The following is a 27,400-nucleotide window of genomic DNA, read 5'->3' on the forward strand; positions in this document are numbered from 1 at the left end:
CATATACATTTGCAGGTACTCCTATTCTGAATGAAAGCCATAGCATTTTTATATGGAGAAATGCACAGTTTATCAAAAGAAGATGGTTTTGGATAAGAGGAGAAAAATTACAATATGTTTTTTTGCCAAAAGTAATATAAACATCTCTTTTTACCCCCTCAAAATTCAAACCCAAAGAATTTATATCCACACAGCATCTCATTCTGCTGTTGTTTGTCAAGGTAGTAAGTCAGTAGTAAAGTCTGGAGGATCACACTCACAGTGTCAAACTGAAAAAAGGTGCCACAGGAGAAGTTTATCAAGCACATTTTGTGTTAGGAGCTGGCCTAAGGGGACTCATTCATTCCTTCTAATATAAGCAATGTTGCACTATAACTTGTCTATGTGAGTGACTGGGTTCAGTTAGATTAAAAGCATAAACAAACCAGAAAGTCTCACACTGGTGAGAAACAACAGATAGGACAGACAGGACTTGGGACAGCCAAGGAAGCCCCAAAATGTGGTGGATAAATGGGGTGTATTGAACCACACCACCCCAGCACCAGTGCAGGTGATCATTGTCTGTATGAAGTCACTCAAAGCTGTTAAACTTCTGTAAAGCAAAACAGGTCCAAGCGTCAGAGCTCACACTGGGTGGCACCACAGGAACCTCCCAAACATCGGTGTGGATATTCCAGCTGGCTTCCACACCTGGAAAAAGTAAAAGATAAATATCCTTAGCCAGGCCCTTCCTGTTTAGAGGATCTTTCCAAATTTGTCCCAAGTTCTTAAAGATCTGAGAGCACTCACTGCAGCCTCCTTCCTCCCCACTTGAGAGCAGTTTATCACCAATTCCACTTCAGGGCTATTTGACATTAAATTGATGGCCACAAGCCTGACAATGTGTGGGGCAACCTCACACCCCAGGCTCATGTTCTCATCATGCTGACAACGAAGTTGGTTCTCCTGTTACCTTTGCAAGTCAGCCAAAATTACCAATAAATTTCCTGCCACTACTTCCAGTTCAGGAGTTAATCCCTGCAGCCAGGATTTAAACTGCCACTGCTGTGATATTTGCATCTCTCAAAGGCAGAATTTGCAAAAATCTGAAGATACAAGGCCTTGGAAAGCCAGCGAGGGTGTGTTGGACACATTACCAACAGAGATACCTTTAAAAATGTACGAATGAGAAACACAATTCAAATTTTGTAAAGTTTTGGGAATCTGAGTTCTAGCACAAGGGCCTTACTCCCCAAACATATCCCATACCCAAAACTTCTTTGCACTGAATATTAAGTAGGACACTTGTCCATAACCTTTGATTTAATACTACAGCATGAGTTTAATTCTCAGAAAATTAATTCTTGTTTTTTGGCACGAGATACTTGGTAAAAGCTCAGCACATTTCTTGGCTGTCTGTCCTAAATGCCTATGAAGATCCTCAGCCAACAGTCAAGTGCTTCCAGAAAATTAACAATACTCCTCTACATGCTAATTCCCCTGGTGTTTCTAGTTGGTTCTCTCAGTCTCAAGCATCAGCCAATGATAACAGATGCTGGCTTGGAGCCAATCTTCTTTCTAAACTTATTGTGACTGCAAATCAAGAGGTGTCCCCCAAAGGAAAAGAGCAAACCGTGCTGAGAACTCTGATAACATCTATCCCTGTAAGCAGCACTGCACTTCCTAAAACACATACTCACTCCACACAATAGTCAGAAGAGAAAATTGTGTTATCCCTGATTTCATTGGGAAATAAATTCTGTATTTGTTCAACTGGCACATAGCCAGATAAAAAATATATATCCAGGCCAGATTGGACAGCCAAGCTTGGTATATAGCATCAGGAAAATTTTGGCTTACTCATGCTGAGCAGCTAATGGGAGACTTGGGGTTTTGTTTTGGTTTTTTTGGGGGAGGGGGTGAGAGGAGGATTCTATCTGCTAAAATCCTGAATCATTTTTCCCATAATTTCTTCTCTTTACCATTAACAAATTCAATCCCCCATAAATACATTTCTGGGCAATTAATTCCCATGCTATCAGTTGTTTCTCTAAGGGAATATTATTGTTTAACCTTTGATACTGCCTCTGTGGCTTGTCTCAAAAGGATGTTTGACTTGGCAATAAATTACTGTAGTTATACTTCCTTAAGAAGATTTACTACTAAACACAAATAATGCATTTAAAGATTTTTATTTTTAACCAGAGTAAAGGAGTTGCAACCAAACAATCCCACTCTGGATGAGTCTATTCCTGCACTACAAATCAGTTTCTTGGGATGCTGAGTCCCCTCACAAACCAAAGCATGCCATGTGCCACAAAAGGAGGCTCCTGTGCTTCATTCTTGCCCAAAACTTTCTCTGGAAATCCCCAAAGCCTTCTTACACCCCTGACAACAGGCAATTCCTCTGTTCCTCTTGTGTCACCCTTGAGTCAGGAGCGGGAGTGAGGTGACACACAGACTCCAGGTCTCTTCAGCAGGCAGAATCTGAGTTTATTACAAACCCATTCTTTTATACACCATTCTGATACAGGTGGACCTGATTGGTCATTTCATCAACACCCCATTACACAACTGGCTAATTAAGAAGGCACCCTTTGGGAAACATCTTACCAATGAAAACAAACATCTTACCAAAGACAACAGCTGTTCAAAGCACCAGCTGCAAGATTGCTTTAATTCTTTCTCTCAGCCTTCTTAAAACACCCCAGAACAATTCCTGGGAAAGTTTATCTGGCTTTCCCTCTCTGACCAGCCTGTCACATCCACACCTCTTGCAGTTCACCTTTTGGAATTTCCACTTTGCTCCTAGTGCACTTCAGTTCTTCAGCATCACTCAGTTCATGGTACAAGGAGTCTTGGCAGGAAGGAGCCATCAGAGCTGTGGATCACAGAGCCCTGGCTCCAGCAGGATATTCCCAAAAAATATTCCCAAAAACTGCTCCCGGCAGCCCCAGGGATGGAGAATAACCGGGATTTCCCCAGGAGAGGGGCGGTGCAGTGACAAGTGACACATTCCCCCGTCTCTCTCTCTGTTCCCAGCCATCGCCTCGAACCAGAGCAGCGCTTCCAGCGCCTTCCCGAGCGCCGGGGAGCACGGCGGTGACAGCAGCCTGCTGGTGTCCCCGCTGCTGGTGGCAGGCGTGGTGATCGGGCTGGTGCTGCTGCTCTCCTGTGCCACCATCGTGGTGGGCAGCCTGCGAAGGGACAGCCGTGCCCGCCGGGCCCGCCCGGGCACCACGGCCGCGGATGGTAAGGGGGCACCGGGAACGGGCAAGGCTGGGAATGGATAAGGAATAACAGGATCAGCAGTAAGGGAGCACCGGGAACGGGCAGGGCTGGGAATGGATGTGGAATAACGGGATCAGTCACGGTAAGGGGGCACTGGGAACGGGCAGGGCTGGGAATGGATATGGAATAACGGGATCAGTGGTAAGGGGGCACCGGGAACGGGCAGGGCTGGGAATGGATGTGGAATAACGGGATCGGTGGTAAGGGAGCACTGGGAAGGGGCAGGGCTGGGAATGGACATGGAATAACGGGATCAGTCATGGTAAGGGGGCACCGGGAACGGGCAGGGCTGGGAATGGATGTGGAATAACGGGATCAGCGGTAAGGGGGCACCGGGAACGGGCAGGGCTGGGAATGGATAAGGAATAACGGGATCAGCAGTAAGGGAGCACTGGGAACGGGCAGGGCTGGGAATGGATATGGAATAACGGGATCGGTCACGGTAAGGGAGCACCGGGAACGGGCAGGGCTGGGAATGGATATGGAATAACGGGATCAGTCACGGTAAGGGGGCACCGGGAACGGGCAGGGCTGGGAATGGATAAGGAATAACAGAATCGGTCACGGTAAGGGGGCACCGGGAACAGGCAGGGCTGGGAAAGGACAGGGAATAACGGGATCGGTGGTAAGCGAGCACTGGGAAGGGGCAGGGCTGGGAATGGATATGGAATAACGGGATCGGTCACGGTAAGGGGGCACTGGGAACGGGCAGGGCTGGGAATGGACATGGAATAACGGGATCAGCGGTAAGGGAGCACCGGGAACGGGCAGGGCTGGGAATGGATGTGGAATAACGGGATCAGCAGTAAGGGAGCACTGGGAACGGGCAGGGCTGGGAATGGATGTGGAATAATGGGATAAGCGGTAAGGGAGCACCGGGAACGGGCAGGGCTGGGAATGACATCCAGTAACGGGATCAGCGGTAAGGGAGCACCGGGAAGGCCTGACCGGGAAAGGGCAGGACTGGGAATGCCATCCAATAACGGGATCAGTCACAGCAGCTTGTCAGGGTAACGCAGCTCTGTGCTGGGTTCCCACTCGGGTCATGGTTAACAGAACCAGCCAGTGCTGCCAGCGCCTCCCGAACAGCTCATTTCCCTCGGGATGGGATAAGATTTATTCTCTTTGTATTTTCACATTCCCCATAGCCTTGGTGCAGCACATGCTGGAATTTCTATTTTTTGGAAAGGCAGAGTTGTTCTCATTCAGCCAAGTGCACCAGCCTACAACAATCACTGGGTAAATGCAGTTTGTCTGAGTGCAAAAGTGAATATCTGCCTGGAAACAGAACAACAGGGCACCCAAATGTCATTAAACTGTCACCATCATCAAGTGTCATTGATGGCATTGGTGTCACCACACCCATCATCGTTAGAGACTCAAAAAGGTGCCAGTTCCTACCTGCTAACCAAGATAAAACCCATAAAACAAAACCAACACATCACCAAAAAACCTTAAAGATAATTTGGGAATATCAAGGAGTTAATTTTTGAGTACTGTTTTCAGCCCTTTTGGGCTTTGCTGGCAAGAAGCCACTTTGTCAAGGAAATGAGAGAAGATTTTTTCTATTTGAGGGGAAAAAACCAGTTTTAGAAGTTACTGTGTAATTCTCTAGACAGTAAAAATTCCAATGATAAATGGTGGAGCACCAACCACATCCCCTGTGAGCACATCCTCCACCTGCAGGTTGTTATGGGTGCAGTTGTGTGCAGATCATTGAGGAGTTCTTTATTTATATAGAAAAGACAATAATAGTGAAACACATAAAAATGCATTGGCTTAAATGTTGTTTTCACTGAGGTAAATAAAGTATCCATTGAAGTCAATTGAACTTCATTTAGTAATTTGGACCGGGAATTTTTATGTCTAAACTAAACAAATCTCCTAGGATCAGTTTGTCCCCTTGCAGCAAGAAATAATTTCTTCTTGGCTTTTCCAGAAATATTTATCCAGATAAGTGAATAATGTCTATATTTTGAGAATCGAATTTAGAGTAAAAAAAAATTTGAAATGCAAAATCCTATGGCAACCTACAGAGGGAAAATAAAAACAAAATCCAGAAAACTAATGTCTGCTATTACAGTAATATCAATTGTCCTAATTTTCAGCAGCTACATTGAGGATTAAATAGTTAAACCCAAACTGGAGTTACTGTTTGGCCCAATATTTTGGCATGATAAATACTGACCAATAAGCTTTAATCACTGTGTTTAAATCTACTATTCTGATAGCTTCAACTCCTTGAAAAAGCCTAGAGCCAGGCAAAAAACAGAAAGGAAAATTCCCAAAATCCTTGTTAGAGATAACAATGCTAGAGTTGGGAGATATTCAAAAGAATAATCCTAAACTAAATTGTGCCACACTACATAACATGGAGACACACACACACACTAATTGCCCTCTAACACAGAAAATAGCACTAAATTCTTAATATTTGTGGAGCTGGGAAGCTCTTGCATGGAAGCATTAAGAAATCCCTGGAGCAGGCAGCAGGGTGATTTTTCTGTGCTATTTTCCAGCTTTCCCCATTTTTGTCAATGTTTACTGAGAGCAGCATTTTCTCAGCACTCAAACCCCTGCCCCTCCTGTTACACCCTCCCAGGATGTGCAAACTTCCCATGGATGCAGCTGTTGGAATTCCAGTCACCCCACAAACAGCTGAAGCTGCACATGGTGGAACCCACACTCCTTTTCAGCCTCTGAGGCCCAAGAAAAGCTTTGGAACTTCCAACTGCAGCACTAAAGGCATAGCGCTGTGTGCCAGAGTAAGCTCACCTACAGATGGGCTTCATTTACTCCTAAAGAAATAAAAATATCCCATGAAAACTGATTGTTCCAAAACACCCACAGCTCCTGTGCCTCGGGAAGGGTTTGTTTTCTGATTTCAGTGTTGTACATGAGTGACAGGGCACCCAGCAGGGAGGGGAAGAGCAGCCAATGTAAATTCTTGTTTTGCAGCCCCGGATGGTTTCTCCCACGGCGGCTCCTCGGCAGAGCTGAGATCCACCTGCAGCGAGGAGCTCCCCCCAGGCTGTGACTTTGACTCCTACCTGGACATCCTTTCTCAGGTGAACATCATGTATCCTGATCCACCTCCACGGTAAGCACTTGCCTGACATTCTCAGGGTTACAGCCCTGCACTGGCAAAGCTCACTGCCAAAATTCAGCTCACACAAATTCTGAATACAGACAGAACTTGTTTAGCTTGGGTGTAAGTTCAAGTTCTCCTTAGCAGAAGACATATTCACTAAATAGAGATGGACAGGAATTTTCATTCAGTGATATTCACATTAAAATTTACCATAGTGATGATATACTAATGAAACACATAAGTAGAATCACTTAAAATCATCTTTCTTTGGAAGAAATGCATTTACAAGCCAAAGTTTCAAAGTCAAAAATACATACTTTTCCCAAGAACTTCCATGTTACATTTATTACTGACCTTGAGAATGTTCAGGTCAGAGGAAACAGAAAAACAAAATTCCAGAAATTATACAGCAGCTGCTGAATTGTGTGCCCACATTCACAGGTCTGGGCTCTCTCGTGAGCCACAGGAGCTGCACTTTGGGCCATGGGCATCTCCTTTATGTGCCTCAGGCCCCTTGAGGTCCAGAAATGAAGGAATTCAGGCACTCCTCCAATGAACCAACAGAAATCACTTTAAGCAGAACATCACTTCAAGCTTTCTGCAGTGCTGTGTGTTACAAACAGCAAACACAGGTTGGACAGCCATGCTCCCCTTTCTTTTTTTTTTTTTTTTTCCTTTTAAGCAGACTCTTTTTGAGCTAAAGCACTATCAGACCAGCCCTTTTCTGGCAGTGAAATAGAGCAGCTCAGCACTATGAGCACACCAGACACGGATCTTTGCTTTGTTTATTCCATGCATGTTCTACAAGCAGCAGTTATGCATTACCTGCTCATCCTATATAACTAAAGGGCTTTTAGGGGTTGTGTAAATATTTTACCAGAAAGCTCACATGTGAAAAATTACTCTGAGCCTGGCATCTAAATGTGTAGAATTTCATATAAACCCACTCAGGCATTTAGACTGGATTTTGGGCCCACACCCACGATCTTTCCTAATAAAAGGCAGCCAGCTGACACCCAAGCAAACTCTGAGCGGGCAGCTGGCCAGATTGCTGAGAACAAACTGACAGATCATCAAGGATTGTACCAAAGGATGCTTCCATTTCCAGCTGGAAACAGACACAGAGAAGGTTTTTTCCATTTTTGTGGGGCTGTGTTTGAAGGAGATGTGAGTGACACAGGACAGCACAGATTATCCACAGTTTGCAGTAAATTCTGCAGTGGCTCTGTGACAAGCCTGGCAAGGGTTAATTATCTGCTGTCCTACCTGTTCTCAGAACATTCTGGGACACATAAAGGTGTCCAGCCACTGCCTCCTCAGGATCCACTCTGCCCACACTGAAACCACTGCTCATCCCAGCAATCACAGCCCTGCATCACAGGCCCAAGGGAAGGATTGTTGTCAATGCTTTGGCTGCTTTCTCACTGCCACTGCAGTTCAATATTTTAGAAAAAGTAGCTTTGGCAAATCATCAAAATCTTAGTAAATTTTATATCTTAGCAACACAACTTGGGGGACTTCAGGGAAAGAAGATGGCTGAAAGCAAAGCTACGTGGAGACTTTCAAACTTGCTGTTAATGCATTCTCCAGATGATTGTAACTGCTCAGAAAGCACTGGGTGAGAGGCACTGTCTGAGTTACTACATTATGTGAAGCCTGAAAAATTCCTGTACATTCCCTTTATATTCTCCTGCATGGCATAACACTGCAGTGTCTGTTTTTAATTAGTAGAGCATGGAAATTTTTTGAAAGCTGACTGTCAGACATGGCCTGGAAGCAGAAACAAGGCATGCCTGACCTTGTGCATTTAAAATATTAACTGCCTGGGATCAATCTCATTGCACATGATAATATATTGAAGAGTAGGTTTACTGAAACACAGCACTGCCTAAATGAATGTAATTCCTCCTCCTAATTCCTGGAAGGCAAGATGTAATTTAAAGCTAAACTAGCATGGCCAAAAGCTAATGATGCAGCTGTGGCATCAGCAGAACAGAAATGAAGAGCAGCAAGGAAAGCAACTGCACTGGTAAATAACTCTTAAAAATCTTTGAAGTGAGAGAGTTCGGTGAGTGAAAAGCAGTGGGTGCTGCCAGGATAATTTCCTTTTATCCACCTGGTGCTGCTGCACTGCAGCCCCCAGTGCAGCTCCTCACCCCTCCTGCCAGACCACACACTGCAGTGGTTTCAGCAGAAAGCACAACACTGTCTGGCCAAGGGGTGGTTATTTAGATTTTATAGCTGAGCTTTAAACCACAAAATGAGTGGAAAAGGGATTTAAGGGCAAGGCTGATGAAACACTGAGTCAGTCCCCGTGTCTAGGCTGAGGGAGATCTCCCTGTTCAGGCCTGCCCAACTCTCCAGCTGGAAGTCCAAGAACTGTTTATATAAAGTACTATTTATAGAAAAAATGTTATTGGTAAATTAATCTATGAAAAATGCCTTGGGATATTAGTATTTGCTCTGATCTCTGAATCACAAGTTTCATTTGTGACTCAATTGGATTATCTCCACAGACACTTCCACTAACCCCTTTCTTGCATTAGATTTAGAGGGATGCCAGGCATGGAATTCTGTCATTAGCCTGCTGTAGTTGCAGGGTGGTCACAGAGAAGCCATTTGGTCAATTTGTTTTGACAGCCCAAAATATACAATGCTGCTATCTATAAACATCCCTTTAGGACAGTTAATGGCTTTTTAATGAATCTCAGATCTGTGCTAGCATCTGTCACATTGATTTTACATGAGGTGTAGATGGGAAATAGAAAAACAAAATACAGGGGGTATGAACCAAACAGTTTCAGAATATGAGGGGTTTGTATTTCAGAGAATATTTCTGATATGGACAGATACTGGCAGCAGGGCTGGAAGTCAGTGTTTCTCAGTCTGTGTCACCAGACATGGCAAAGCCTTTGTTTCTCAGAAACTCAGTGTGAGAAAATGATCCAAGTGATCTCCCAACAATTCTAAACCACAGAATTGTAATCCCTCCAAATGAGCAAACTGAACACATCCAGCCAGGACAGAAGACAAGCACAATCTCCCTGCCACACCTTACCTATCATCTTGGTCAATATGGCTTGGAAAGAAACACTGGGAAGCCTGTAAATCCAATATCTGCATTTTGTTCAGCAGTGGGAGTAAAACCACACTGTTGGCACTGTGGGGATGAAACCTTTACAGACAGAAATCATGAGCTCACGTTCTCTGTGCTGAGTTCTGCGTAACACACACTTCTAGTGAGCATTGCTAGTTATCTTCTTACAAAGATGTAGTTAGAAAGCTGCTTAAAAATAAGTTCAGTAACACATGTTTGAAGTGGATTGAATCACAGTACCAACTAAAGTCCAAGTAAATTAAAAACTATTGCATTTTCTTTAAGAGAGTTAGAGAATCCAAGCAATGAGGAGATTTCACAGCAGGAAAGGAATTTTATCAACTTCTCACCTTGTGGCCAGGGAAAATGCATCTCACCCCAGTGCATAAGTGCTTTTTCACTCCTTAGTGACTGGATATTAATGGCATGTACAGAGCTTTAGGCAAGCAAGGGGATTCCTTTTGCATCTGAGCCTCATGAGTACCTGACACAGAGCATCCCTGAGGAATGGCTGCTCAGGAGATGCAGGGATTCACCTTCAGAATGGTTCCAGTCCTCTCCAAACTCCACACTGAATGTTCCCCACAGGGCACATGAAGTAAAAACCCCTCAGCCCCCTCCATCCCAGCATTCCTATTAAATCACATTGGGTGAGGGTTTGCCTGTGGGCTCACTGTTCCTCAGCTGGTCACCCTGCCTAATCTACAGGATCTGTTCTAGAGAAAATTCTCTTATTTAGGCTTGATAAATCTCAGTATTCTCAATAACCATGTTCAGCCTGCACTGTTTAAATGGGCAAATCAATTTAAAAATTACTTTAAAATGGCAAAAGGAAATGCTCCTGTCTTAAAGTCAGACACTAATTTCCCTTTAAATATATATTTTTAAAAGCCTACTTAAGGGACTTTCTTTTTTAAGAAATTCTTTTCCATCCCCCACTTCTGAGGATGCAAGTTAGCCAAGCCATCCTCCTGGATTTTCTTGAAAGGCAGAATTAGGCTTGCAGGGAACTGAAACAAAATCTTGCTATGATGTGCTGTATTCCTTTGCCAAGGCTGTTGTCCTGAGAGCAAACCAGGTGGGGAGCTTTTGCCACATTACAGTGACAGCTGGCAAAGCATGAGATGGACTTTTGGGGTTAAGTTCAATACCCCCACTGAGATTTTCAGTTAGTAAGGTAAAAAAATGCCACTGGAAATGTGACAGGTTTATAATTCCATCAGGTATCATGACATGAGCTAAAACTCTCAGTTCCTTTAACTCCAAATTCCAAACACTCTAAACCCCCTCCCTTCACATCCCAGTGCTACTCCTCAGCAGTATCAGGGACAGAAACAAGTAAATTCCTAATTATTTTGGCAAACTTCTTATTTCAAGCTTAACTTTGTTTACAGCCAATTTATGAGCGTTCTTTCCTGTGGAATTTCCATTCCTCTTAATTATTCACACTTTTCTCTTTTTTCTTGTCTTTGTAGTCAAAAATGCTCTCACACCTCAGCCTGTGTGTTGAGAGGCTGGGGCACAAAATTCCCTTTTCTTTCTGTCATCAAAAATATCTGTGGGCACCTTCTGCCAAGCTCCATTTACACCTGCCCCAGTTCCACTCTGCAGGTGTGAATTATTGCTGCATAAACCCCCCCTGCAGCAGGGAAAGCAGCAACACCCGATGGAAGGGAAGCACCAAGGGTTTCTAACCAGAAATCTGCAGTGCCACACAAAACAATCACAACTTAAAGCTGCCAAATATTTGATGAGTGTACTTTAAAAGCAAAGAGTATTTTTCTCTGATTTCCCAGTTGCATATTGCAGCCCGTATTTCCTTCACCTGCTCAGAATTCATTCCTGGAATAATTAGAGCAAAGCCCTTTCTTGGAATATGATCCTAAAACTTGTCAAATGGAAAACTTCCCCAGACATCAGCAGGTTCTGCTGGCATTCAGGAATTGGTGGTGGTGTTCAGAATCCTGTTTGTGGATTAACTCCATGGCTTGGGAAGCTACACATTTTTTATTTAACTGATTCTTGTTACTCAATCGGTGCCCAGCATCCTTTGCTGTGCAATGGTTACAGAAATCCAGAGACCAAACACTGCTAGTGACCAAGTAGTTATTACTGTGTATAAAATTAATGTCAGGCTGAATTGTATCATATGAAATCTTCATCTTAGAATGACTTGTTTTATTTAAAACATTTATTTCAATTGTTTAAAGCTGCACAATTATGATGAAACTGCACTATATTGCTTCCAAATGTTATCTGATATATGTTTTCATGAAAACAGTTTACACTTAATTTCATTTTTCCTCTGGAATATTAATCCATCAAAGTCATAACTTCCTCAAGATTATTTTGACACAGTGCAGAACAGAGATGCAGCCATTTAGTGCTCATTAACACAAACAGTCCTATTGTAGCTCTGAGGAATTGGAAATTCCAGAAACAACTAGGGACAGAAAAAAGACAGAAAAAAACTAAATTCCACCTTTCCCGTCTTTTTAATAGTAAAGTTAATTAAGCCCTAGATCTTTACTTGAACAACACCTTGGGTTACATTTTTTTACTATTTAAAAACATTAAAATAAATATGTAAATAAATATGCATAAAATTAGAATCTCAAATGGAAAGTGTCAGTATCAAAAATAAACCTAGGAAAATATCCTAGCTCATGACAATGTCATTAGAGAAGCAGTTCTGTCAGAACTGATATACTTCCCCATGGTAATAATAAATTATTAATAAATTAAAGAAAATAATGTATTTTAGGAGAGAATATGTATTCTTTCCTAGAATATAGGAAAGAAAATTTGTATTCTAGGAAAACACACCTCAAAGAACACATGGGCAGATTTCCAGGCTGCTCTCCTGCCGTCCTGGCTGGGAGCAAATTGTGCCATCACAGAAGGCAGAGTTCAGCATCATCAGCTCAGCTGCCTACATGAGCATCAAACTCATCATTGTTTTTTTCATGTGAACCTTCTTGCAGAGAGTTACAGCACAATTGTTCTGATTTCAGCTTTTCTGTTGGGTAACACGATCATGCAAACATCCTTTGTGCTGCTTCATCCCAGCCCCAGCTCTGTTCCAGATCCAGGGGCTCTGTTTGCCATTTTCAAAAGAACACAAAATGCAAACAGTGCAACAGGAGCAATTTTAGCAGAGTTAGAACATACAGCAGAAGAACAAAGGGAACCATGAGACATCTACAGCACAACAAATTCTTCATTCCCAGCTCTGCCTTTCCTCACTTCTTGTTGTTTGCATCTTAAAAAGTTCTGTCAGCAGAACCTTCCTGCTCCAGAGAGGGGCTCCTAATTTATGAATGGCAGCCAGTTTAGGCAGCTCTGTGGGGTTTCCCTGGCAACAAACCCATCCTAATACTGCAATGAGACCAAACAAATTCCCAAAGTTCTTGCCCCTCCTGCCACACTCTGAGTCAGCAAGGTCGTCCTGGAGAGCTGCTGCCATTTTTCCATTTTTGAGCATCATTCCCCTCCCTGCAGATCCCATTTACCTGCAGTAGGATGCTCACAGACATCAGCCTCCCTTGCTTTTCCCAGGGAAATTATCCCTTAAAAACTCAGCAGTGTCTGAACACAGCAGTGCAGGAATTGTGACAAAACCAAGGCCAAACCCATGCAGACAGCAGCACATTTCAAGGGCAGGAACCCCCTCCTGCTCATCACTCCTGCTGATACTGCACCTCCAGACAATACAAGTTTTGCAAAGCTGTGGATTAAAGTGGATTCACTACAAGTACTGCAGCCAAGGATTTTTTCAGGGCTGGTATCCACAAGATGCAGTGTAATGAGTCCCTGTGCTCCATTATTTATGTTATGGTAACACAACACTTTCCAAAAGCATTTGCTTTCCTGTCTAAAAGTATTTTCCTGTGACTGCTGTAGTGAACTTCAAGCCTGAGCTACTTTTTACACGTCCAATATCTTCCCAGAAGTGACTGTCAGATAAAATATAACTATTGTGGTGGGTTTTTAAAAGATGAACAAGTAGTTTTGTTTTTCCACTTCATGGTCCTGCATTTTCAGTTGCAAAACATATATATGTAAATGAATATATAAACACATATAAATATACCTGTACACACACATATGCATGTACACACACATATTTCACACCCCTTTGTGGTTCCTGAGGCTGCAATTTGATGATTTGTGAGCTGCAGTCTCTGTCTCTCCCATTTCCATTTCCCTGGTGTTGCTGGTGCCCCCCAGCTAAACTGGGAGCTTCTGACTGAGGCAGCCAAACCAGGAGAAATCTGGCCCAGAAAAAACTCACACATTAAATACCAAATAAAAATCCAAACCAAGACAAACCTCCCAACCTCCCCCCCCCCACCACCCCCAAATCTTTTTGCCCGTTTAGCTCCAGATTGGGGATCAAGGTCTGGCTTTATTTTAAAATGATGACAGTAAGGTTTTAGTCCAACATCACTCACATCAATACTTGCTAATCACCTGAAAGAAATTATTGCTACTGAAATTTTTTCTAAGTAATCCCTCAAATCTTTTGAGGAGTGGTTTTCCAACACCACCATGCCTGGATGCCTGTCCAACTCAGTAATATTTCTTATAATACTTGCTTAAATTCTCTAATAAAAAAGATCTTGTAAAGTCATATAAGTTTACATATTAAAGTCTCCTTGAAAGAGAGACTGTAAAATAGAATTCATGCTTGTAGAATTGATAATGCATTATTCATCCTACAGGAATGCCTCTATAACAGCAGTCAGAAAGCACAACCAAAGTACTGAAGCTGTTAAACAGAGGGGGGAAAATCACACTACAAAACAAACAAAAAGTTATTTAAAAAAACCAAAACCTGCAACTATTTGAATTATTTGTAATTCTCTCCATGGCCACAGCAATCTGCAGGCACAGCTGTGAAGTTGCCAGAAAGCTTCTTAATTGAAAGTCTGGCATGTGTTTTTTACTACCTTACTCACTTTTTAAAATGTGATCTTAATTGCCAAAAATTAGGGGAAATAACATTACTTGCTTTTGGAGAAAAAAAGATAATTTTTTTATGCATTATATGTATGAAGGACAAAAAGCCCCAACACAAATACATTGATTTTTGGAACTAAACATTAAAATGCCAACTCCTTAATACCATTAACTCCCACCATTTACTTGACCCTTCAAGGTCTCCTTCCTAAGGGATCCTTTCCCTGTTTATCCCAGCCATGAGTTCAGTTCTACAAAGCTGAGCTGTGCTCCAGCAAATGCATTAAATTAAACCCAAGGCAGAGGAATCATCTGCAGATGATCAGGTAACAGCAACAAGAAACAGCAGCAAGTTCCCACTGTGCCCATTTCTTCTTTAGGTCAGTGGCAGATTTCCCAGAAGCAGGAGACAGAGAAGCTTCTTCCCTTTTCATTCCTTGGCAGAAGGATTCCAAATTTTCCCCCTTGAAACTCCTTTGCTGTGGGTTTTTCTGAATGGAAACTTTCCCGCTGTGCTGACAGGCCCAGTAAGTGCTCTCTGTTAGCCTGATTAAATCAGTCAAAACCTGAGGAGAGATTTTAAATAAATTCACCAGGCTTTGGGTCAGCAAAATGCAAATGAAGTAAAGATGCAGCTCATAGCAATCTGCAAGAAGTGGCTGTTTCTTTACCTCATGGAGCTCAAGGAGAGTGGAAGACATCAGGTCCTCAGTCTCTGATGGAGGTCTAAGAACTTTTCAAATACTACTAAGTATGTTTGAAAGCTTCAATGTGTTCAGTAGATGCTGGAGTGACATCTTTTCTACATGGTATAAAAAAAACCCTAATTCTACTTCCTAACATGCTTGGACTTTTCTAAAATATCTAGCAGCCCTACACAGGGTTTTCAGAACAGACTTGGGTTCTTAAGTATTACTTTCTGATGGGGAAATTGAAATTTTCTAGTCTGAATTTAAAGCCATTGTCCTGATGAATATAAAAGTAAGATGAAATGGAGGTAAAAATTAAAACCCCCATGGATATTTGAGTTTAGTTATGTAGCACTCTGATTTCACTTTCTAACCTCTCCCTTCCCCAAGAACCATTTCCATCCCCCAGCCTGGGGTTTGGGAGCCTGGCAGTAACACAGGGGCACAGTGTGTGCTGCAGTCTGCTGAGAAGACACATGCTCAATATCCCAATTTCCAGGAAATATCCCAGATCTTAATTGCCCTGCAGTTAGTGTGGCTGAGGAAATAGGTTCTTAATTTGTCTGGCTCCAGCAGAAATGTTTTTCAGGTTAACTCAGTAGAGAAAGGGTATTTGATAGGAGACATTTCCTTCTTCAGGACTGGAGTTAAAGTGATGCTGGAATGGGTAAACAGCAGCCACAAAGCAGGTCTAACATTTCAGATCATGCTGTTGTGACTCTTTAGGGCTCTTGCCTGTACCAGGGAGCACAGAGCAGAGTGAGGAGGGAACAGACAGAGCCACAGAGCCTGGTGCACCCCATGGAACCCCCCAAGCACCTGGCCTGTCCCTGCTCCTTGGGAGGGGCACAAGGGGCACTGTGCCAGCCCAGAGTGAGCAGCCCCAGCGTGTGCAGTGATGCAGCTCCGCCCTGGCAGCGCTCAGCTCCCTGCCAGGGCTGCGGGCTGAGCTCCAGGGACTGCAGCCAGGGCAGCACAGCGATGTCTGCTGCAGACTGCACCATCTCCGTGCCTCATTTCACAGCTGAAACAGCAGCACTACCTCCTCTGCCCCCGGGCTTTTCTAGCCTGGCTCTCACAGGCAGGTGAGAGCGGGAGTGAGCCCTGGCTGCCCTGCACTTCTGGTGACTGCACCTCTGGGTGGTTTTAAGTGCTATACTCTTGAGTGTCTGACATGGCAGGGTCAGCAAGGATGTGGGCTGAGGAACAAAACACCACACACTCGTTTTCTTCTCATTTCTCTCATTACTGTGTTATGCTGAAGTAATGTACTGTAGCATTTTTTTTCCCAGGAATTTCATGAATATTTCTTTTTTTCTCCCAGCTACGACGAATGTGTGGGGCCAGGAGCAACACAGATATATATTCCCACAGATGATCCCCCCCCATATTCCCTGACGGACCCTTGCCAAAGAATTGAAACACCTGGAAACATCTGTAGCAGGCAGGAGGAGGGGGCAGCCCGTGCCGCAGGGAGGCTGCGGGAGCCCGGCCCGGCCCTGGCCGTCATCTCCCGGTGCGGGGAGCGGGACAGCGGCGTGTGAGCACGGCGTGTGGGCACGGCGTGTGGGCACGGCGTGTGGGCACGGCGTGTGAGCACGGCGTGAGGGCACGGCGTGTGAGCACGGCGTGTGGGCACGGCGTGAGGGCACGGCGTGTGGGCACGGCGTGAGGGCACGGCCTGTGGGCACGGCGTGTGTCCGAGGGGACACCGAACACCCTCCACTCACACCGAACGCCCTCCGCTGACACCGAACACCCTCCGCTGACACCGAACACCCCGCTGCCCATCGGGCCCCAGCACCGCAGTGACAGCGCCGCTTTCCTGCGCCTCTTCTGAAGAACTCATACCAACAGAAGAATAAAGCCTCTGGAAGTTTTACCGATTTTATATCTTTAAACAGGGATGTAATGGCACCCCTGTGAATCCCAATGGGATTTTTTTTTTACAGTGAATTTTGCAAGTTTACGTAAATTTCCCCGTTTGTGCTTCAAAGTGTTCCATGGCATCACACAGCATAAAAGAGCAGCCGAGACAAGCAGTGCATCTGACCTTTCTGAAGCATTGCAGAACCCATTGAAATTAGCCACTCATAATGAAGATAAACGTTATCCAGTCAAGCCTACTTGTTGATTTTATGATACTTTGCATGTTTTGGAACAGATGGAAAAAGAAGAGCCTTTTGTTGTCATTGCAGGTGTCACTAGTACAGCTCATTCGGTGTATTGACAACAAAGCATTTTTAAATAACTCTTTGTCTGTGTGTTTCAGTAGGCAAAGCACTGGCTAAAAAAAAGATTTTTATCAGTACCACTAGAAACAAAGGGGAAAAAAAATAATATTCACATTATTCCTTTGGTACCAGGCTTTCCCGGCCGTTGCAAACCTGCTGCAAGTTTTCCTCAAAAGCCACCACGCACCACGGGTGGAGGAGAGTGGCGCTGGGTCCCCAGGTGCAGCACGGCTGGGCAGGCGGGAGCTGCGCGTCCTCGCCGGCCTCGCTGCAGCCAGGGGCAGGCACAGCCACCCCAGAGGGTGCTGCAGGCCGGCTCCGCACACGGCTGCACTCCCAGACACAATCCCGGCTCTTTTCCCGTGAGGAGCACTCTGTGAGTGTTCCCGGGTGAGCTCTGGGAGCGTGCAAACAGAAACACCGGGCTGGGCTCAGTAACAGAGCCTCAGGGGCCTCGGAGCGTTCCCAGCTTTAGAGAAGGGACCAGGAAAAGGAACCCAACGAGTGAGGCCAGGACACTGGGCTGGCAGTGCGTGGGTCCCCGGCGGTGTGCCAGGCCAGTGGGAGCTCAGCTCAGGCACAGCAGGGCCGGGGCAGTGGGAGCTCAGCCCAGGCACGGGAGGGCCGGGCCACAGCGGGGCCGGGGCAGTGGGAGCTCAGCTCAGCTCAGGCACGGCAGGGCCGGGCCACAGCGGGGCCGGGGCAGTTGGAGCTCAGCCCAGGCACGGCAGGGCCGGGGCAGTTGGAGCTCAGCTCAGGCACGGGAGGGCCGGGCCACAGCGGGGCCAGGGCAGTGGGAGCTCAGCTCAGGCACGGCAGGGCCAGGGCAGTGGGAGCTCACCTCAGGCACGGCGGGGCCGGGGCACAGCGGGGCCGGGGCAGTGGGAGCTCAGCTCAGGCACGGCGGGGCCGGGGCACAGCAAGACCTCGTCCCCAGGCCCGGCCGGGGCTGCACTCGCCGGAGCCTCCCCTGCACCAGCCCGGCCAGAGGGGACCGAGTGTGGCACCGAGGGCCTCCCAGAACGGGCACTGGCTCTGCGGCGGGCAGGGTAGCGGGCACCCAGCCCCTCATGGGCACTCCTTGCCGCTTTTCCCCTCCCGGAGCCGCTGGCCGAGCCCCAGGCGCCCGCTGGGCCCGGCTCCCGGGGCTGGGGCTGGGCTTGAGGGACAGCGCATCCCCCAGCCTCGGTCTGCTCATCCTGAGCTGGGCACGATCCATGGGTGGGACAGGAGCATCTGCTTCCCCCATTCCTTTGTGTGGAAAGCAAAAAAAAATGTTGCAAGATTCACACTAGGGGCCAGTCCCGACATCCAACAGCAGGCGGCCAAGGAGAGGTTTCTGTCTATCGCCTGAAATGAAACAGAGTTGGGATCTTGTTGTTCACTTCTGCCTGGAAAGTCCTTTTCCTCATCTGAAATAGTCCCATTCCTCATCTGAAATAGTCCCATTCCTCTTCTAACATAGTCCCATTCCTCTTCTAACATAATCCCATTCCGTGTCTGAAAGCTTCTGTGTGTCTGGCCTAGAACACACTACCCACATGAGAGCAAGGAGAGCTCAACCCTGTGCTTTCCTTGGGACTTTCCCCTGGAAAACTTCTTTGCTGTGTTGTTTTGAAATGTGTTACTGCAGGGAACGCACTCTACATTTTAAAGTAATTTTTAAGTTCTGTGTCTAATGGCAAACCCCAGGGTGAGTCTGGGTGCTGGCAGGAAGCAGAACTGGCTGCCAGCACATCAACAGCAGGGATGGAGCTCCAGCCAGCCCTTGGGGCTCCATCTGGGACCAAGGACAGGAGCCAAGGAGCTGTGGCAGGGGAGCAGAGTTATCACAGGCTCATCTCCAGGAAATTTCTTAGAGGCATTTTCACTAACATACAAAAAAAAAAAAAAGTTTTTTACACAGAGAAAATGGACTTCATTTTCTATCCCCACTAAAGGATATGTAAAGCTCAGTACAGTAAATATATAATGGTGTTTAAAAGGAAGCAGCATCCAAATTATTAAAATTGCACTTGGATTTTCTGTAAATACTAAATAATTTTCAACTGTAATCATCATTTCTACACTCCAAAGATTGACACAATTACAATTAATACTTAGATGGGAAGTAATTATATGGTTCTTACTGCTATATAAATTATACCATTACTGAGTCATATGCACATGATGAGATATAAGGTAAGCATGCATTTTTTGCTAAGTAGATGACAGTAAATATGTATGTTGCTAAAATGAGACAATTCTTTTGCAGTTCAGCAAGATTTTCAATATTCTCAGTACTATACCCAAAAGAACAAAAATTCACCATTTTGCACTGCAGAACTGCTGGCACGCATTGCTAGAAGGTAAGGCTCTATTTCACATTTGTGTTTTTAACAGGGAGAGCTGCTCCTCTCCATAAAGTTTTCATTTCAAGAGTGTGGGGGTATGCACAGCACCCTGCAATGAGAGAAACAACCCTCTGCCCCAGCTCAGAGGGGCAGAGATGCACAGAAGTGCCTCAGTCAGGTTTACTGGCAGGGCAGTGGGCAGAGAGGGAAGCACAGGGGGCTCTGTGCAGAATGGGATTGCAGAATGGGATTGGCTTCCATCTGCCTTTTGTTTTCTAGTCACTTCTAGTTTTGAAATTTTTAAGTGAATTGTTTTTATACTTGGGTGCTTTGTGAAACCTGCCTTAGCCTTTGTGATCAAGGAGGAGAGTTTGGATGCAGTTGGGTCCAGAAGTGCCCTGCAGGGGAACCAGGCTCTGCTGGGACTTCTCTGTGTGGATCCACCTCTGCCTTCTCTGGTGGCATATGGGAGCCTTCCTTGGTCACCACTCAGGCTAAGTTTAGCCATAGCCACTGACCTTTGGGGATGGTGGGTGTGCTGTGACACCCAGCTGCCCTTTTTCAGCAGAAACAGGGGTGTCCTGTTCAGCTCGTGCATGGGGACTTACTTCCCCTCAGTATTTCTGCATTTAATATCCTTGGTGTGCAGCTCCAGCTCTAGGTGGCCTGGGGCTTCCTGGGATTTTGCAGTGCTGGGGTTGCACTCCAGCAACCCAGATGCTTTGGGAGCTCTGCCTGTGCAGATAAGTCCTGGCTGCTGTCACAGACACTGCCTGTCCTTTCCAGCTTAGGTCAGGGTGTCAGGTCTTAAATTTGTCACTTGAAAATGTGTGCTGACTGCTGACTGGGCTCTTAAAGGCCAGCTGCAGTCTGAGCGTGTGCTTTGGAGTGGCCCACTGTGCTGGTGATCCTGGGCTGCTCTCACCTCATGATCAACTTTCCCCATGGTGGTGGGGTCACTGGTGCTATGCCAGCCTTGCAAACAGAGCTTGGGCCGTGCAGTTGTGTGCCAGGAGCAGGGATTGTGCTTTCAGCTGAGGCAATGCTTTGTCCTTTGCAGGTCTTTGATCCCCAACTGAGTCATCGCCGACTTGATTCAAGATGCCCCCCATCGGAGGCCCTGCAGGATACACTCCTCCTGAAGGAGGATGGGGATGGGCTGTGGTCGTCGGAGCCTTCATTTCCATTGGCTTTTCCTATGCCTTCCCCAAATCTATCACAGTGTTCTTCAAAGAAATTGAGGTCATCTTCAATGCCTCCAGCAGCAAAGTGTCCTGGATCTCCTCCATCATGCTGGCTGTTATGTATGCAGGAGGTAAGTGGGGTGGAGGCAGTGGTACTTGTGCTCCTGCATCACAGCACAAGATGCTGCTCTCCTGCTGGGACTGGTCATTCCCACCTGGCTGTGGTGACAACAACCAAAATTTTGCTAACACTCTGAATTCTCTCCTTATCTGAGAGCAAAACCTCCCTTAATGAGTTTTCTTAAAGGAGGCTGCTCAGAAAGTTCCATTTAATGCCCAGAATGCAAAAACCGGGTTAATGTGTCCTCTGCAAAGCTGTAAAATCTTTCCGGGGAATTATGACTTGTGTAATTCTGCCCTTGTCCTTGTTACAGTGAGTTGCAGGTGCTGTGTCTACTCCCAGCATCCTCCTGAAGGCCAGGGAGCTGCTCTGCCACATGTGGCAATGTGGCAACTCTGCTCTTAGGGGCACTTTCAGATAAGACATTGATTTTTATTTTTTTTTTCAATTCAGGGAATAGTGGGTGTATGTAGGCATCTGTCCTCAGTGTCTTGTCAGCACAGTTGTGCTTGGAGTGCACTGAAGCCTCGTGCCACATGTTACTGCTTGCTGGTGCCAAGCAGTGCTGTAGGCAGCTTGTGCTGATTGAGAATGGGAGTGTGCACTGGAAGTGCAGAGACACGAGCAGAATAAGGCAAACCCACATAAACTAAAACAGCTCCACTCCCTCCCCTGTCCTTCAGAAGCTGCCTTTTGAAGACTTTTAACTCTCTAGCTGAGTACTTCATGCATGTTTTCATGGGCAAACAGCAAGCAGTGTTCCTGGTCTCCAGAGCCTGGGGTCTTGTATGTGCCTGCAAACACAGTCTTGTGCTGGGCTGAAAGAAACACTGTGAGCCTGCTGTTGTGGCCACTTCAGAGGCAAATGGGAGCTTGTCCCTGCTGCCAGTCCCCAGCTGGCAGGTTGCCTGCAGCCTTGTTGGATTTGTGCATCCAAAGGAGCTGACGTCAGCTCCCGGCTCAGCACGAGGCTTTTCCTCTGCAGGCTCTGCTTTGTCCTCGCTCAGCGGGCGAAGCGACCAGCACGGTTCCCTGCTCCAGTGTTGTAACAAGCTTGTAAACCCTGTAACTGCCTTAATGAGACCCAATCTGGGCCATTCCTCCTCTCCCAATAGCTCAGAGCTGGCTCTTCTGGGGGCACTGTCTGGAGCTGCCTGGCAGCAGGGGGAAGAGCTCCCTCCTCCAGTACTGGAGTAGCAGTTGTCCCCGTGTCCCCCTCCCTCCATGATGATTCTGTCCCTCCTGCTTTCACTGAGCTGTAGCCATTGAATTCCAGCATCTGCCGGTCTTGGTCTGCTTGGCCATATGCTGGTGGCAGGGATGCTGAAAGTACCCCAGATCTACCTGGGTGCATTTTTCCCTAGAAGGTGGTCAAGTACTGAACAGGCTTCCCAGAACAGTGGCCACAGCCCCCAAGGCTGCCAGAGCTCAAGGAGCATTTTGGACAATTCTCTCAAGCAGAAGGTGGGATTGTTGGGGTTGTCCTTCGAAGAGCCAGGAGTTGGACTCGATCCTTGAGGATCGCTTCCATCTCAGAACTTTTTATTCATCCCCCAGCTGCTGAAGCACTGGAATTGCTGCTGCCCCATTCATTGCTGCCTGAAACCAGACCCTTTACAGAGTCTGAACTGGAGCAGTCCCAGTGTGCATCCCATTTTCCCTGTCTCCTAGGACACCTGCCTGCTTGGAGGCTGAAAACGTAGTTCATCCTCTGGAGCAGTAGAATCTCACAGAGCTGGCGCAGCTTCTGTCCTGGCTAGGGCTAGGTGTGAGGAAGCAGCACATTTCCCTCCAGCTGCCCTGTGCAGTCACCATCAGGATGCATGGATGTCATGGTGTCAAATGCTCCTTTGCCAGCCCCATGTTGGGATTAGATTCCATTATTTACGTGTTTTTGGCAGCTTGAGCAATCAAGTTCGATCAGGTAACGTTTAGTCAAAAACACTTCCAGTGAATCTAGCAAACAGGTATGGGTATTGTTTTCCTTTAGAAAAGGGGGAGATGAGGAGAATTGCCCCTAGAGTACCTGGCACTGCCCAGCTGCGTGGCTTCCTGCTGATTGCCCTGTGGAGCCTGCTATTTTCAGGGGGACTTCCCGGAAGAAAGGCTGTGGCTGCATTTAGACTCTTCAGGGCCATCACATTTGCTGAGTTCAAGGTTCAGGTTTTGCAAAGTGCTGAGTGCTCTGTGCACCTTGTGGTGTGGCAGCTCCCAGGTGCTGCTGCTGCCCCCTCTCACAGGAGCCAGAGCCATGGCCCATCCCTGGTGGCATTGCACTGGAGCTTCTGGTAGCAGAGAGCAGAATGCTGTGAGGCTGGGAGCAGACTCTGCAGCACCAAGGCTTCTGTAACCTGCTCCAGACTTTGTTTAAACTGGGCAAAAAGGTCAAGTACCGTCCAAGGACCCATGAATAACATGTTGACAACCTCTCTGTCTGTTAATGGCAGAGCAAGGTCTGTTAATATTCAATGGATGTTCATTCAGTGTATTTAAATACATTTTAGTGTCTGTAGAGCATGCTTGGCAGTCTCTAATCACTGTTTGCTTTGGATTAAAGCGCCTAATACTGAAGCACTTAAAAGGGCAATTGGCCCCTGTCTGCATTAGGGATAGCAGTGAAAACAGAAGCACCCCTTCTCCTGGGGCACTGCTGCTTCTCCCCAAGCCCTGAGGAGCTCCACTTGCTCCCAGAGAAGGTGTTTCCTCACAGCTTCATCTGGTCTTGATCAGAAACCTCTGTCAGGAGATGTGCAGTTGCTTTGTGGCTGAGACCCCAGCTCATGGTGAGTGGGTGGCTGCACGCAGGGCAGAGCCCCCAGTGCAGCATGAGGCAGGTGGCTTTGGCCTGTCCCAAAGCCCTGTCTCTGGGGGCAGGTGGTGGCCGGGCAGCTCCTCTTTCAGCCCACAGAAGGCAACTTGCTCACAGAAGTCAAAGCTTTCTGTGCTTCCATAGTTTTCTCTCTCTTATGGTTGGTTTAGATTAGATACTTAGGAAGAAATTCTTCCATGAGGATGATGAGGCCCTGGCACAGAGAAGCCTAAAAAAGCTGTGTCTTCTCCATCCCTGGAAATGGCCAAGAGCGGGTTGGATTGCAGCAACCTGTTCTAGTAGGAAATGTCCCTGCCCATGGCAAGGAATTGGAACAAGATGATCTTTAAGGTCCCTTCCAACCCAAACCATTTTGTGATTCTCTTGTCTCCAGCTGCCTCTGAACCTTCTGTCCTTTCCCCTTTCCCCAGTCCCCTCCCTGGGAGAAACAATGCTGTGTGAAAGCTGGAATCATCTGGCAGTAAAGATGCAGTGTGCTTGTGTGTGTATTTGGTCTGTCATGCAAAGATAACTCCTCTCTGGTGCATCTCCTTTGTTTGCCCAGGTCCCATCAGCAGCATCCTGGTGAACAAGTACGGCAGCCGGCCCATCATACTGGTAGGCGGCTGCCTCTCCGGCTTAGGGCTGACCGCAGCCTCCTTCTGCAACACGGTGGAGGGGCTCTACTTCTGTATTGGGGTCATAGGGGGTAAGTGACAGCTCTGCCCTAGGGGGGCAGTGAAAGGAGCAACTTCAACCCAGTAATTATGAGTTGATGTCTGAATTTGCATGAGTTCTGGTTCTTGTCGCTGCCTGGGTGCCTCTTTAGCTGGCAGCAGGGGCTGACTCCTGCTTACGCCAGCTGGGAAGTGGGTGAGTCAGTTGTTGGAATGGACTGTCTGGGGCACTGGTGGAATCACCATCCCTGGAAGTGTTCAAAAAGCATGTGGATGTCACACTTGAGGCATGGGTTAATGGGGACCTGGCGGTGCTGGGGGGATGGTTGGACTCCATTTTCTTAGAGGACTTTTCTAACCTAAATGATTCCATGATTCTAAGTTGGAAATGGAGCTGTGAACTCCCCAGAAGTAAAACCCCACTTGTCCTACTAGCCCTTCTGCCAGTGCTGCTGGAGGCATCCCAGACTTGAGCCCCTTATCTCTCTCGTGCAGGTCTTGGACTTGCCTTCAACCTGAACCCTGCCTTAACCATGATTGGCAAGTACTTCTTTAAGAGGCGTCCACTGGCCAATGGGCTGGCAATGGCAGGCAGCCCTGTCTTCCTCTCTACCCTGGCACCCCTCAACCAGTTCTTCTTTGGCATATTTGGCTGGCGTGGCAGCTTCCTCATCCTGGGTAGCCTCCTGCTGAACTGCTGCGTGGCTGGATCCCTGATGCGGCCCATAGGTCCCAAGCCAGTTCAGAAGAAAGAGACCAATAAGGAAGCACAGCAGGAGGCTGGGAAAGCGGAGAAAAAGGATGATGGTGACACCAGCACAGACCTCACTGATGGAAAGGCCAAGCAAGAGAAGGGCTCAGTCTTCCAGACAATCAACAAATTCTTGGACCTGACTCTATTCAAACACAGGGGCTTCCTGCTCTATCTGTCAGGCAATGTAATAATGTTCTTCGGGTTGTTTGCTCCCTTGGTCTTCCTCAGCAATTATGCAAAGAGCAAGAAGATTCCTAGTGACTCGGCAGCCTTCCTGCTCTCCATACTGGCCTTTGTGGACATGTTTGCCAGACCTTCCATGGGACTGGTGGCAAACACCAAGTGGGTCAGACCCCGCATCCAATATTTCTTTGCCATTGCTATTATTTACAATGGTGTTTGCCACATCTTGCTCCCCATGTCCCCCAACTATACTGGCTTCTGCATTTATGCTGGCTTCTTTGGCTACGCCTTTGGCTGGCTGAGCTCGGTTCTCTTTGAGACCCTGATGGACCTGGTGGGAGCTCAGCGGTTCTCCAGTGCTGTTGGCCTGGTGACCATTGTGGAGTGCTGCCCTGTTCTTCTGGGACCCCCTGTGCTAGGTAGGATGTGCTGTGCCTGGAGAACTCACTTGAGGGCATGGTTTTAGTGGGGTGGTGCTGGGTTGGTGATTGAACTTTGATCTTAAAGGTCTTTCCCAACCTTAATGATTCTATGGTTCTTTGAGTCTGGCTGTCCTGCCTGGACTTGCTGAGTGGTGGTGGGTTCCCTTGAGCCATGGGCAGCCCATGGCACTGGGGCAGTAGTCTGTAGACCACTGAGGAATGGCCAAGGAAGTGGGATCTGAACCCGTGGCACAGGGTAGGGGAGCAGGGAGTAAAGGAATGTGGGACAGGTCCTTGTCTGAATGTGAGGGTGATGGGCTTGGGCTGCTCTTGGGAATATCTTCATGACCTGGAGCTGCTTTGGGGGCTTCTTGCTGAACTGTACACTCTTGTCTTTTAGGGAAACTCAATGACATGTATGGTGACTACAAGTACACATACTGGGCCTGTGGGGTTGTCCTGATCATCGCCGGGACCTACCTCTTCATCGGGATGGGCATCAACTATCGCCTGGTGGCCAAGGAGGAGAAAGCAAAGAAGGAAAGGATGGAGGACGAGACCAACACGGATGAGGCTGGGAAGAAGAAAGAGGAAAAAACTGATGCAGCCTCCTCACCTCAGAAGAATGTCAAAGAGCAGGAGAGCCGCATGTGAGGGACCAGTCTTAATCCCAGAGTGCCGGGGAAGTGCTGCTGCCCTGGTGTGGCAGCCAGGGCAGAGCTCTGCTGGCACTGGGGGGCTGTAAGAAGTGTTTAAACCTGGTGTTCATTTTAAAACAGGCTCTGAATTGTCTTTCCATCTGTGTTAAAGGTAACAGGACTACACATGCAGTATCCTCGTGTGTCCAGGGGCAGGGGGCTTTTATAGGCTGGCTTTTTAACAGTAACATGAATGTACTAATATGTGCCTTACAGTCTCCATATCTAGCTGAATCTGAACGAGCCTTAACTCTAAACTGTGCTTTAGCTCTGTATTCTGCTTGGGTTGGGGGGCGGAGGGATATGTGTGTGTTTTGGGGAGTATTCTTGTTAAAAAGCCATAAAAAGCAGGATACTGGATTTGTTGAAGCACAATGGGCTTCAGGGCCAGCCCTGGATGAATACTGCTTCATACACTTCTTACTGCGGGTCCTCTGCAGGGGAGATGCAGGCATGGGGCAAGGTGCTCCTTAACCCTCATGCCCAGTGCCTCCCGGCTCTTTAGGTGGTCTTTAGGCATTTGTTTTGAAAACACTTTAGCTATTGTAGTTGTTTAAAATCCCTGTTTTTGTAGCTGTTCTCTCATGGGATGTTCAGGTTGAAGAAAGATGGCTGGGGTTCTTGTTGGGCAGTGTCACCCACTCCAGGGCTTGCCCAAGCCTTCATTGGGGACTGTTGGAGTTCCCCCTGCCTCCCCACTCTGCCTCAATAGTGCCTCTTCTCAGCCCAGTGCCAGGTGATGTGAAATGGGCTCAGGTTGTGCTGCTGGCATTCACGCTGCTGGTGGCTGTGCTGGCCCATCCTGCCCGTGGGGTGGGCTTCCACCAGAGCATCCCATCCAGCCAGGTGTTTTGGGTGCCTGGCCTTGGGCAGAGC

At 47.1% G+C, this 27,400-nt stretch overlaps 2 protein-coding genes across 2 annotated transcripts in view; both read left to right on the plus strand.

Moving 5' to 3' along the window:
* Positions 1-17,340, plus strand: part of BEAN1 (brain expressed associated with NEDD4 1) — a 53,109-nt gene extending 35,769 nt beyond the window's left edge. Inside the window, exons 3-5 of the mRNA XM_058034179.1 lie at positions 3,022-3,231; positions 6,229-6,370; positions 16,434-17,340. Of these exons, the coding sequence (XP_057890162.1) occupies positions 3,022-3,231; positions 6,229-6,370; positions 16,434-16,653 (572 nt within the window). The 3' untranslated portion in view covers positions 16,654-17,340. The remainder of the gene's footprint in view (positions 1-3,021; positions 3,232-6,228; positions 6,371-16,433) is intronic.
* Positions 17,341-19,634: 2,294 nt separating this feature from the next.
* LOC131089392 (monocarboxylate transporter 1-like) lies at positions 19,635-26,759 on the plus strand. The gene is made up of 5 exons (XM_058034114.1): positions 19,635-19,691; positions 20,737-20,991; positions 24,356-24,499; positions 24,963-25,823; positions 26,227-26,759. Exons 2-5 carry the CDS (start codon positions 20,778-20,780, stop codon positions 26,478-26,480), a joined length of 1,473 nt encoding a protein of 490 aa, XP_057890097.1. The 5' UTR covers positions 19,635-19,691; positions 20,737-20,777; the 3' UTR covers positions 26,481-26,759.
* Positions 26,760-27,400: the final 641 nt, after the last annotated feature.

This window comes from Melospiza georgiana, chromosome 14, assembly GCF_028018845.1.
Source record: "Melospiza georgiana isolate bMelGeo1 chromosome 14, bMelGeo1.pri, whole genome shotgun sequence".
NCBI classification, from domain to species: domain Eukaryota; kingdom Metazoa; phylum Chordata; class Aves; order Passeriformes; family Passerellidae; genus Melospiza; species Melospiza georgiana.

Excerpts from the sequence above, each read along its gene's own strand:
- LOC131089392 (XM_058034114.1), top strand. The coding sequence starts at position 20,778 with ATGCCCCCCATCGGAGGCCCTGCAGGATACACTCCTCCTGAAGGAGGA. Across the intron at positions 24,500-24,962 it reads CTGTATTGGGGTCATAGGGG|GTCTTGGACTTGCCTTCAAC; the intron begins GTAAGTGACAGC and ends TCTCTCGTGCAG. Across the intron at positions 25,824-26,226 it reads TCTGGGACCCCCTGTGCTAG|GGAAACTCAATGACATGTAT; the intron begins GTAGGATGTGCT and ends CTTGTCTTTTAG.